The sequence below is a fragment of the Mustela lutreola genome, chromosome 8, assembly GCF_030435805.1.
Source record: "Mustela lutreola isolate mMusLut2 chromosome 8, mMusLut2.pri, whole genome shotgun sequence".
In the NCBI taxonomy this organism is placed as follows: Eukaryota; Metazoa; Chordata; class Mammalia; order Carnivora; family Mustelidae; genus Mustela; species Mustela lutreola.
This window is the reverse complement of record NC_081297.1, coordinates 94,096,725-94,110,245: the sequence shown is the minus strand read 5'-3', so window position 1 is coordinate 94,110,245 and position 13,521 is coordinate 94,096,725. Positions and strand designations below refer to the sequence as shown.

The 13,521-nt window shown below is 43.6% G+C and overlaps 1 protein-coding gene across 2 annotated transcripts in view; it reads right to left on the bottom strand.

Moving 5' to 3' along the window:
- GRIN2B (glutamate ionotropic receptor NMDA type subunit 2B) overlaps positions 1-13,521 on the bottom strand; it is a 403,956-nt gene that overhangs the window by 267,691 nt on the left and 122,744 nt on the right. For both annotated transcript variants that reach the window (XM_059186007.1, XM_059186008.1), the window contains one exon: positions 11,803-12,231. In XM_059186007.1, coding sequence (XP_059041990.1) covers positions 11,803-12,213 — 411 coding nt within the window. In that variant the 5' untranslated portion in view covers positions 12,214-12,231. The remainder of the gene's footprint in view (positions 1-11,802; positions 12,232-13,521) is intronic.

The window sequence follows — 13,521 nt, the reverse complement described above, 5'->3', positions numbered from 1 at the left end:
GGCGGCCCTTTTGCCATGTCTGGGAGCTAGAAATAACATGGACATAGGTGTTAAAACTCTCAAAGTGAGTGGCGAGTTGATGACTGCCAGCATCTGACAGATGTGAGTAGGAGAGGGGGGATGGCCATACCAGCCTAGAGAGAGACAGAAATGTATTTTCCAGCAACCAGAGATTAATTCTTTCATCCATTTTCATCTGGGTTTAAAATACTTTTCTCTTAATTGCAACTGACATCTGCTGCACTGCAATAATTAATTCATCCATACGTTTAATAAATGTATTAAAGGCTTACTATGTGCCAAGCTACATATGAGGTTCTGGGGATATAAAAATGAAAAAGCCATAGTTCCTCCCCTTATGAAGCTTGTAGTCTAGCAGGACAGGCAGGTAATTAAAAAAAAAAAAACTAGTATGATTAATTATAGCCATGATAAGGGCTACAGAAATTACAGAATGAAAGAGAATAAAAAGAAAAGTGGCACGAATTTTGACCTGGGTACAGAAGAAGAAAAATCTAAAAGCAGGAGGACTTAGGATTGGGAATGCAGCCCTGGATGAGATGCAACATCCTGTGCACTGGAAAGGATTAAGAGAGCAGCAACCGGCGCGCCTGTGTGGTTCAGTGGGTTAAGCCTCTGCCTTCGGCTCAGGTCATGATCTCAGGGTCCTGGGATCGAGCCCCGCATCGGGCTCTCTGCTCAGCGGGGAGCCTGCTTCCCTCTCTCTCTGCCTGCCTCTCTGCCTACTTGTGATCTCTCTCTATCATAAAAATAAACAAAATCTTAAAAAAAAAAAAAGAGAGAGAGCAGCAACCACATTTGCAAACATACAAACATGCACTCGCACACATGCAAGCACACGCATGCACATGCACCCAAAACAAAGAAGCGAGAACAAAAACCAGGAGAGGAGTGTGTAAAGGGAAGTCCCAGGGTTAAATGACAGCCCTCACTGCCCCAAAGTTCCACCGAAGGCCCCAGTAGTGAAGCAGCTGCCCAGAATGCTGACACCTCACACTTTCAGCATTGGCCCAGGCCCTGGGGTGGGGGTGGGGGGTTCTAGAATGTCAGAGCACTTTGGACAGAGCTCCCAAAGTTTGTGCCCAAGCAGCACAGAACGAGGCGAGTTCAGATCACTAAGACGGCTTGGGTTTCTATTTACATCATCCTCCTCACTCACTCATTTACTCAATGGGGACTTAACCGAAAACCTCTCATAGACCCACACTCACTGTCTTTTTGAAGCACTTTCAATAACCATACTTAATACCCTTAAGAAATAGGATCTATTTATATGACCATTTTATAGGAAGGAATCGAAGGCTCAGAGAAGTTAAGTACTTTGCCAGAGATCACACAGTAAATGCCAAAGCTGGGAAACAACCTTGGCAGTGAGATCCCAGAGATCCTTAATTTAATGATATCTGCAAAGGCTCTTTTTCCAAATCAGGTCATATTTCCTGGTTACCGAAGTTAGGACACAGATACATCTTTTTGGGGGGGCCATGATTCAACCCATTACAGTGTATATAGAGCACAGAGTTTAATCATTGTTAACTGTTTCATCAAAGTTAGCTACTACTATTGCATCAGACACGATGGCATGTGTTGGAATACAAAAATTAGTAAAGTATAGCCCTGATCTACAATGAACTCATCGTAGAACGAGTAAGACAGATGGGTAAATAAGACAGGATATGATAAAAGCATAAATAGGGCACACGTGGAGTGGGTGGGTGGGGGGAGTAAATTCTCTGAAGATAAGAGTCAGAAGAGAGTTCACAGAAGTACCACAACTTCTCTTGGAAAGTGAGTAGGTGTTTCTGGATGGACAGGGCAGAGGAGATTCTAAGGAAAGGAGGCAACACAAACAAAGGCACAGAGATGCGAAATAGCAAGGACCAGTCAGGGAGTGATAAATAATTTAGTGTGGCTTGACATTACTCTTCAAGGGCAGGGAGGTTAAGAGAAAATCCTGGAGAGGTAGCCTGGGACCAGATCAAAGAGGATGTCTTGTTCCAAGCTGTGGAGAACCAGGGCAGAGTTTTAAGCAAAAGTGTTTAACAATCAGATTTGAGTTTCTGAAAGATCACAGAGGGACCCTGCCACGTGGCAGTGTAGACAAGGGTGGAGGAAGGCCAGCACTGACATCATCAGTCATTGCAGAGCCCAGAGGGAAGAGGACCATCACAGGGTTTCCTCACTGTTTGCACAACCATCCTGAGGGGGAAGGGAGTGTCCTGGGTTGATTTCTAGACCGGGTAACTACCCTGCTTAGAACTCTTTCTTGGTCTCTATAATGCCTCTCTTTCCTCATTTTTCTTGTTTTCATCTTACCTCCAATATAAATATCTCAGCTCCTTTATCATCCCCACCCCCTCTGGCTGTCCCTCAAACCATGGTGCACCCCAAGGTGGTTCTGTCCTTGACTCACCTCTCTCCTAAGTCCACTTGTTAGTTCTAAGCCATCTCATTCACTTTCTGGTTTCCATGACCCTCTGCTCACTAATGAGATTCATATCTATATTTCCAGCCCAAGTCACTCCCTCTACTTCCAAGTCCAAATCCAGTGGCTTACTAGAACATTTCCACTTATATGACCTACCCATGTTCTAAATTCTAGTCATTCTCCTTCCCACTGTCACCAAATGTATGACAAACCTAATTACTCTTGTCATCATAATTTTTGGAGTAGCACTAAAAGGGTCAACAGTGTTCAATGCTGCAGAAGGTCAAGAATGACAGAAAGTTCATTGGATTTGGCGTTTTGTAGAAAGTGAGAGACAAGGAAGTGAAAACAGCAATCCAACTACTTTTTAAGGAGCCTAACTGTCAAAAGAAAAGAAAGAGGAAGGGAGAACTAGGGTTAAGGAAGGACTTTATGTTTATTAATATGAGAGTGATCTGAATATGGTTAAGGGGGGAAAGAACTGGATTTTGGGTAGACCTATTCTTTACTGTTGGGTACGATCACACATACTGCAGGACACTCAACATGCCCCATTTCCAGGTTCTAAGAACCAAAAGCACACAGACACATGCACACACACACACACACACACACACACACACGCACACACACACTTTACAAAGGTAGTCATTATGAAATCTCAAACCTCCCTCCCCCCATCCCCACTGCCAAACATTTCCAAGTATCTCCTGAGGAACACTAAGCTAGAAAAAAAAATGCCAGCAGAAAGGAATAAATTGATACGTAAGGGAAAAAAGGAAATAACGGACGAGCCAAGGTCCCAGTTCTGGAGGAAATATGAGGAGATGAGACAAAGGGCACAAAAGCAGCATTTAATGTGAACCAAGAGAATGACATGAGAGATGTTCAAGCTTTCAAACCACACAGACATTGGTTGAAGTCCCAGACTAACAGTTACTTCCTCGGAGAGATGCTTCTGACTAATCCCAAAAGTCATTCCCAACCTTTGCCCCTTTGCCACCTCCACCAGAAAGCCTCACCATGCCCACAGAGTTGGCCACATGACCTCGTTTGAGCTCATGAGGTTAGGGACGTGGAGGAGATTCCTCCTGATCTAATATCCACACCCCGCCTTTTCCTTCTTTGAGTATGGGCATGATGCCTACAGCTAGGACAGCATCCTCATAACCATGACAAAAATACCAAGGGAATCCCAGAAGTCAGCCCTGACTTCACTGTATCACTTGAATCACCCCCAGCAGTCCCCATCTCCAGGTGTCTTGTTCTGAGACCCCAGTAAGCACCTATTAGTTCGAGCCAATATGAGCAAATCACCACCTAAAGGTCTTGGGCAAAACAGTTAATCTCTCTGATCTACAATTTCCTTATCTGTGAAAAAGGACATCATACTTGCCTCATAAATGCAGTGAAAGAATTAAATAGAATAACATTTTTAAGCTCACATAAGGTGACTAGCCCAGAGCTTGACAAAAGTCAATGACCAATCAATGTTAGTTCTTTGCTCATTGCAACCGGCTAACAACACACAGTAATTTGGGTGTTCTTGGTCACTGTAAAAGAGAATTGTAGCCACAATTTTTTGTCCTCAAAAAAATGGAATCAAACTGGCCTTTAAGATGATTCTCATGCATGCTGGACACTCAGACCACAGAAATATAATTTTGAATAAAACATAGATCTATTGTCTAAGAATAAGGCAAAAAGAATTAAAGAAGACTCAGAAAGGGGAATAAAAATATATACTTCATATAGAAATCATAATCTTCATGTAGAAACCATAATCCAATTTCTAGGTGTATCGGTATGATCAATTAAAAGCTGGCTGGTGACAGTGAATTAACTGGACCCCTGCCCCTGTATATATAACAAGTCACTACTTCCTACCGAGCCCCTTTAATATGTCCCTCATCTAAGAACTCCCTCTTCCTTATAAATCAACACTTCCAAATCTATGAGCGACCCTAAGCTCAAACACTATTTTATTCTGCTAGGCTTTCTTTCTTAATGTTCCTGACTTATCTTCATTGCTTATGCCCTGTGTGTATCAGTTTACTGAAATCACTATATGTTCCAGCTTTTAACATCTTGATAAGTCCTGATCGTGTCCCGTGTCACAATCAATAAATGCATTACCGCAGAGGCAGAGCCCACCAAACCACTGCTTATCCACCAGGCCTAAAATGAAAGATATGAACAACCCAAGTGTTTCTCTTTCAGTTAACAGGAAAACATGAGGATCCCACAGCCTTCAAAGCGTTAAATGGTCTCGTACATGAAGATACAAGAAAGGACCTCCGGTTTATCAAGCTACCGTGCTTCGTAAAGCTCACTACCCACTGAGAACTAGGTGTTATTTTGTCCCCATCTTGCAAAAGGAAATGTCGAGGCTCAGAGAGCTTCAAAAGCATCACTAAGCTCACGTAGCTGGTGAAGGCACAGCGCTCCAGACTAACAGCGCCAAAGCCTGCCTTCTCTCCGTGTCCCACCCCCGCCTTCCTATAGATATGTCATCACCTTCCTGGAGGATGGAGGAGAAACACAGGATGGCTCATGCGTTACTTTCTAGCACCAGGTGCTTCCAGGTCTATAAATGCCTAAAGTAATTCCCGCTTCTCCAAGTTTCTCCAAGCATTAAATCTGCACCTGGACTTCAACTGGCCAGTCTCTTGAAAGCAAATCCTAGCTCCAGTTTTAAAAGGGAGGGTATGTTGGCCAACAAGACACCCACCCCACCGACACAGGTGGAAAGGCCTGGAATCCACACAGATGTGAGGGCCACACCACTGCCATGTGTACGGGGTCTTAGAGAGAAAGGGCCACCCATCTTTCCCCCAAGTATAGTACAAGGCAGGAGGTAAGATGGGAGAGGAGTAACAGACCTCTAGGCAGGGAATACTATCCCAGCCTTTTTCTGACTCCACAGCGTGTGGACCGCGAGTTTCAAAATCAGCCAAAAAAAAACTTTTAAAGTCAAACATACTTGGATCTGGATCGCAGTCCCACTGTTCTTCCAGCCGTGTCACTTTGGCCTTGGTATGCACTTGAATCTAGGTTCCACATCAACTAAAACCTAATACTACTACTGTTTATCTCACAGGATCACATTAGAATTAAAATGCTCATTAACATCGCACCTGGCACAAAGTTGGCATGCTCTATCAAGATTTTTTGCTTTCCTGTCCTATTTACTATGTCTTAACTCTCCTCATCCGTATGGTAACACCACAGTATGCTCTTGAAGTATTCAGTCCCCAGGAAGACCACAGGTCAGACAACCACAAGCAAGGTAAACAACTGAAAGACATCAAAATTCAGGACGAAGCACAGAGTAAAATGTGAGTAGCATAGCCATCTTGGTTTCCAGATTATGCTGGATATAGAGACCCACACGAGCAACTGGAGGGCAAGAGTCTATTTACAGTGTCACACGTCACTGCTGGCTTAACCACTCTCTCCAAACACATGGCCATGAGATGTGTGTTGGGAGAGACACAGCCAGTAAGGAAGAGAGCAAGAAAAGATAGGGCCAATGAAGAGTGGAGGCCATGTTCCTAGCCCCACTTAGATTCAAAATGCAGCACTTTGTGCAAAAAAATTACAGTGCTATTCAAAGCATCATCCCTCAACCAAACAATTTAGAAAGGAAATAATCATAACAACACACACCAGAGTGAGAATATTTTCACATGCCCTTGTATTAGGAATGAGATACAGAATATGGCACCTGTTTTAGCTACCTACTGCACTCTGGTCAGCACAACTACTTTCAGACCCTGACCGTCTCCTTGGCATGCCCTTTTCCATTCTTGCAGCATTAAAGAGCAGATCTTGTGTCCTCTTGCCTGATCCTACTGTAACTTCCACTTCCTGTTTTCCCTGCTACCTCCTACCCAAACCATTTTCCCTGGTCCTAATGCCGAAGTCAGTAAATCTGTCATTCCCTATCACACTGCTCTTTATTCTCTCACCTAAAGCAACTGTTTGTACAGTACTTTTTCAGAGTTTTCTGCATATTTTATTTCACTGTATCTTCAAAGTGTTGTGAAGTGGGTAGGGCAGAAAACAAAATTAAAATCTCTTAAACTATAAGCTGAGTATCAGATAATTTACGTTATTTGTTCATTCAAATTTTCAAAGCTCATGAGAATGCAGACTAAAACTCAGGACTTAGAATTCTTACTTTAGGGTTCTGTGAGGCAGAATTGTATCAACAGGAAGCATGAGCTTCAAGAGAGCTACTTTTGGGATTTGGATCCCATTCCCATTATTCACAAGCTGTGGTATCCTGGATGGGTTATTTAACCTCTCTGAACTAAAATCTGAAAACCCAAGAAAGATTTCAGCAAAGCAGGAGAGAAACCTCCTAAAAAGAAACATAAGGTCATCTAGCTTTAGTTCATTATTTAGACTGAGATGGGCATCCTACACCCAGGATCTCAGGGAGAATAAAAGCATTTATAACAAGACAAAATAAAAGAGACTCTTTAAACACAGGTAGGGAAAACTGCCAAAAAATCACCTCATATACTTTTTAAAAAATTCTTATTAATTATTTTTATTAACATATAATGTATTATTTGCCCCAGGGGTCCAGGTCTATGAATCATCAGTCTTACACATTTCACAGCACTCACCATAGCACATACCCTCCCCAGTGTCCATCACTCAGTCACCCCAACCTTCCCACCCACCTCCCCAGCAACCCTCAGTTTGTTTTATGAGATTAAGAATATCTTGTGGTTTGTCTCCCTCCCAATCCTCATACACTTTTTAAATGGTCTCTGTTACTATTCTCAACAGTTTGTATTATAGGTACCTAAGTGTACTCTCCTATTGAGAGCATTTCCATAGCTGAATGTGCCTTTTTTGGCTATGGCACAGCTATACCATCAATGAGCTTTGGCTTCATGGTGGGGAATGACCAAGGGTCCTACCTCACATATCAGAGCCCTTCCCCTGATTTTTACCTGACCTTTCTTCTTGGTCGGCCTCCAGTTCAGAAGTATCTCGACAATTGGCCAGGACTCTATTCAATTCCCACTCTTTTCATGTATCATCGAACTTCCCTTTCTTCAAATTGTTCCATATGACCTTCAGCTTAGCCAGGAGAATGCTGTGCTGGACACATAGTGAAGCATTTGCTATGTATTTTCTCTCTTCAACCACCCTATAATATGTATTATGGTCCCCTCTATACAGGCAAGGAGATCAATATTTAGAGTGAGTGGCTGGTGAGTAGTCCAGATTCCCACATCTAGAGGTGATGGCTAACACAAGCTCTGATTGCAAATTCAGAACTTCTAACAGCTCTACTCTTCTAGCTCCCATGCTTTTTTTCCACCATGGTATAGAATACATTTCCTCATTAGGAAAGTAGACACTCATTAATGTTTGTACTCATTAATTAGCATATGCAAAAAACAAAACAAAAAAACAACTGAGTACAAGGCTATCTGACCACATGCTGAATTTGTGTTTCTCTCTACTTTGGTCAAAGTCTTTTTGTTGTTGTTGTTAAGATTTTATTTATTTATTTAACAGACAGAGATCACAAGGAGGCAGAGAGGCAGGCAGAGAGAGAGAGAGGGAAGCAGGCTCCCCGCCGAGCAGAGAGCCCGATGCAGGGCTCGATCCCAGGACCCTGAGATCATGACCTGAACCAAAGACAGAGGCTTTAACCCACTGAGCCACCCACGCACCCCGGTCAAAAATCTACATATCCATGTTTTCTTCCATTATGAACTCCTTCCATTGGGGCTTTATTCCTACAATATAACCATCCACAAGAACACTTAGTAAATGGGCTTTACTTGGACGAACTAACAACAAAACTGAGGTAAAATGGCATGGCAATTACCTATCTTCCAGAAGGGGGAAGCAAAAGGAAAGGCTTTTTTATCATCCTTCAGATGGTACCTGTACCTCAAAGACTAGGCCGTGGCAAAGCTGCATTTCTTGGATTTTTTGCATCAGTTCCTTTTTAAAATGTTTTGTCCTGTGGCCGCACAGTTGATTCATAGTTGTCCAATTCCGTGTCCTCGTTCTAGGTTTGTAAAATATGTTCATGGTACTTAAAAATAAACTTCTATTTAAAAAAAAAAATAAAACAAAACTGGCCTTAGAACTTGAGATGTTTTATTTTTGAAACTTGCCCCAAAAGCTTATTTCTCTGAGATCTGGGGGACTCTTTTTATTTGCCTTCATGCAAATCCCTTAACCCTGCAGATGTCCCTCTGGGGGGAGGGCATCCCAGGCATCTTGGCGCTGCTGCCCGCTCAGCCGGAGGGGGGGCGGTCCCCTGCTCACCCTCCTCAGCAGTTTCCAGCCCATTCAGGTGTCTGACCCCTCAGGGATGAGCCTTCCATCCACTCTCCAGTTTCTGTGGTATTCAGGACCTCCTTCTTTCTTCCTTTTCTTCTTTCTACCCACATTTTAGAAATCTTTTCAGGTTAGAAGTCAGTTACATATTTTTTAGACTATTTTAGGAAATTGCCTAAAAACCACTAAAGAGAAAAAGAGAAGATGGAATATTTGGGTGTGGCTGCCATGGTGGGAGGTTTAAGAGACCAGAGAGGGATCTCCTTACCATCACTTCACTGCTTTCAGTCCTCCCTTTTACCCCCAGAAGTAGGAACCAAAAGGTCCACTGTGGACTCAGGCTGCATCCAAGCACTACGCCGTCTCATCTCTTCATTACTTCTCTCCTCAGATCCCAGTTCTGCCATTATGAATCAAGTGATAGATGAATTTTAGTCAGGTAATATCTACCACGGCGCTATATAGGGAAGGACAAAGTAGAGAATAGAAAAATACATGAGACCCTGACGAGCCTTGCCTTTTTCTGGAGAGGCAAGAGAGCATGTGCCTTTGGAGCCAGCAATCAGTGTTGACGTCTTGGCTGCCAGTTACTAGCTACCTCACTTTGTCTATGGTTTTTTCATCACTCTGAACTTCAATTTCCCCATCTGTCAAAAGGAGTTAAATAATATCACTTAGATTGCTGAGTTATAAGAGTATTAAATAAGACAATACACACTGGGCGCCTGGTGGCTCGGTGGATTAAAGCCTCTGCCTTCAGCTCAGGTCATGAGCCCACGGTCCTGGGATCGGGCCCTGCATCAGGCTCTCTGCTAGGCAGAGAGCTGCCTCTCTGTCTCTCTGCCTGCTTCTCTGCCAACTTGTGATCTGTCAAATAAATAAATAAAATCTTAAAAATATATAAATAAAGCCTCTGCCTTCTGCTCAGGTCATGAGCCCAGGGTCCTGGGATTGAGCCCCTCATGGGGGTCTCCGCTCAGCCGGGAGCCTGCTTCCCCCTCTCTCTCTCTGCCTGCCTCTCTGCCTGCTTGTGATTTCTGTCTGTCAAATAAATAAATAAAATCTTTTTTAAAAAAATAAGACTATACACGCAAAGTGCTATGTACTTGAGCACACAGTAAACACGAAAGCACCTAGAACGAATCAATGAACAAAAAGAGCTCAGCCCCTCCACATGGTCTGCAGCTTACCCCATATGATGATATTTTCATTACATATTCGTAAGAGGCACAACAGAGAAACAACTAACCAGTGTAGCCAGTAACCTTTCCTATGGGGGCAGGAAGGCGGGAGTGCTAAAATAATGGAAGTTGCACCATAGCCCGCATAACCAAAAAAAAAGAAAAAAAAAAATCATTTTCACCTGTCGTGCTCTCAACATAAGCATGCACTTCTTTATGATTCAAAAAATTTGGCTCATCCACCTTGGCCTTCTTTCAGTGCAACATCGTGCCCTCAAAATACCACTGCGAAAATATAACATCATCAGCTGAGGACAATGATGTTAAGAAGAAAAAAAAAAAATCTATCCGAAGCAAAAGCTCAATGGGTTTGTCACTGTTGGTCTCTATTTTCCATTCTGGTTTAGTTTATACCATGTCCCCCAGCATGGACTTCTAGTACCAGAATTTCTTTTCTAACACATTTACCTTTGCCCAGGTGAATGGAAGCATACCTTTCTCCTGTGCAACGGTGGCCCCTCCTTTGAAGACTTCCACTTGACCTTTCCTAGATTGAATAAAGGCAGCTCCCTAACAGAAGCGCGTCATCTCTGCCCGCGGCCGACAGATGGCGGTAGTGATCGCACGCAGTTGCTGGAGCCTGCTAAACCCCGCACTGTAGTGGTTCTCAACTGGCCAAGGAGCACTCTTTGCCCTGTCTGCCCTAGCTTTTGCGGTGCTTACAAACATCAGTGACCCCACTGCATGTCCTTTAAGTACAAAACTACAGTTCTGGAAGTGACGATAAGAAGTAGAAGAGGACAATGCAAAGATAGAGACCAAGTGATGAGAAGCAATAAATCCCACAATTGGAGTGAAATGAATCATTCTAAGACATGATAACTGCAAAGGACAAGGTCTATGGGAGGAGCACTGCACCTAAGCAGTGAGCAACAATCAATGAAGGAAATCTCTGAATAATTTTTTTTTTTTTTAAAGGAAGAACAAAATAAAACCACAAACAAAACACCTTCTGCAATTAGAGAATAAGCATCACGGTCAGACGCTCATGAGCTTGTCAGAGAACAGTTAGCCTAACATTCACACAGAAGACTATACAATTTCTTTGAGGCCACGAAGCTGCGGGGCTCAACCTTAACCACATACTGGAATCATGCAAGAAGCTTTCAAGGAGCTGGCCATCCGGGCTGCACTCAGAATCTCTGGGTGTGCGTGCGCCCCAGGCGTCCCCAGTGTTGAAAGCTCCTCAAGGGACCCAATGGGTCACCAAGGGTAAGGACCACTGCCTTCAATTCTAAGCATGGAGAAAATGCAGCTGCTACTGGTTCCATGGAATAAAATCCACTCTGGGGTGTAGATCGACGTGTGACATGCACAGACAACTTAGTGAGGAGTACTTCTCTATGACATCTGTATCTTCAAGGAAACAAATAACCTGCCTCAAGGAATTTTTCTTTTAATAGGCTTGGAGCCGCAGGGGGCAGGGGAGGGTGGGGGAGTAATATGTGTTTCCAGGAAAGAATAGAGCACGCCTTACTTTAAAGGTTTAAAGGAGCTACGCATGCACATATTTGAAGAAAATGTACCACACAACTATGAGCTTCAACCTCTCGTCGTCATTTCAGGGAGTCCATTTAAGAGCACATGGACCCTGTTCAAGACTACAGGAGTTCTGAATACCTGTCCCTTCTCACTTTCATCTCTGAAGGAAGGGACTAATTCCTGATCTACCTACTGATTCAGCGCATTCTAGTTCCATTCCATCTCTTAGAAGTTTTGCATTCAAACAGAGGCGCAGTTCAGTTCTTGACAAAACCCTCCCCCTGCCCCACCCCCATCACTCTCTCTTACCTTATCTGCCATTATCATAGAGGAGCCTCCGTGGATGCCCAGGATGGGGGTGAGAGTCTGAGCTGAAATGAAGTCAAGGATCTGGGCGATGGCCTCCTGATCTGTGTCGTCCGCAAACACCACGCCCTGGATCTTCCGGTCAGACATGAGATCACAGATGCGAGTGATGATGCTCTTTGGGTCTGTCTCATTCATGGCTACCAGCTCCACACGGGGGACCACGGAAAGATGGTGGAAGTCATCTTTCTCGTGGGCATCCTTGATGGCCACCTCGTCGGAAGTGCCCACGAGGATGACAGCGATGCCAATGCTGGGGGGGCTCTTCTGAGAACGAGCCCTGCTGCCTGACACGGCCAGGACAGCCAACACCAACCAGAACTTGGGAGAACAGCACTCTGCTCTGAGCTTCATCTTCAACTCGTCGACTCCCTGAAAACGCAAAGAGAGAATGGTTACATTATGACCCCACTCCATGACCTATCTTGTTAGGGACTGGATACTGCAAGTCAAGGGCCTGATCTCCTTTCTCTGATCATCATACCCCATGTCTGTCTTCAAGCCTAGTGTCCGATCTCTCCTGTCAGCTAGGCAAAATGGAAGAAAGAAAACGAAGCTTTCTAAAGCATCAGGAATCTTTAAGCAAAACCATGAAAGCTACTGCTATGGGCATCAGCAGCAAACAGAGGCAAAAGAGGGAAAGAGGACACAAGGGGTCCAGGCAATCATGCCAAGGGCACAAATGCAGGAATCTCCAAGAAGGGGTCTCGCTAGTGCTATGGGATCCCTGGCACTTCTACCACAACCCATCCTTGAATTGCTCTTGGGCCAAGGGCATGGCAGAGACCAGGCAAATGAGCAGCAAAATGGACTCAGCAGAGGCTAGGAACAAAACATGGTCTGGATAAGCCAGCAATGGGGAGCTACAGAAACATAAGCCCCTTTACTCTATGCTCACCTCAAAGAGGACAAGAGCCTGAAGATTCTTCAACAACTCTAAGTAACTGACTTTTACAACTACTAAAACAAAACAAAACAAACAAACAAAAAAATAAGAAACACATAAAACCAATACATAGACAGTACTTTAAAAAACATCTCAATGGAGCCTAACAATTACCAACAAGGGGAAAAAAAAAAGATATTATCATTCCCCTTTCACAGATGTTAAAGTTAAGGCTCAAAGAAGCTATAAAGTCCAATGCTGTGTACCAATTAAGTGAAACAGACATGAATCCAGATCTTCTGGCTTTTCAGCCAATTTGCATTCCATTGCATTATGCCACACTGCCTCTCCATTGTCATTTTTTTGGGTCTATTATAGTCTATTATCACAAGGAATAGGATTTTTGCTTTTTGTTTTTTATTTTTAAGTAGGCTTAAATTCATGACTGTGAGATCAAGACCTGAGCTGAGAACAAGAGTCAGATGCCCAGGGACCCCTATAAGGAATAGTTTTATTGTGAATTGTTATATCAAACTACAGTGATGTGGACAAATACTACTGATATCTAGTAATGTTACAGCCATGTTACAAGAATTTTCCACGGCGTCCTATAGCAGCAACTTCCTTAAGATGACTGACTCCATGTTTGCACAAATTCACCACTGTTTACCCACAACATACTCCTGCCTTTTGCTTCCCCGTATACCCCTAAATCTTACACCGTACACCAGACTGAGGACACGGCTCCCTACAGAGCTTGGTCATTTCTCTTTACA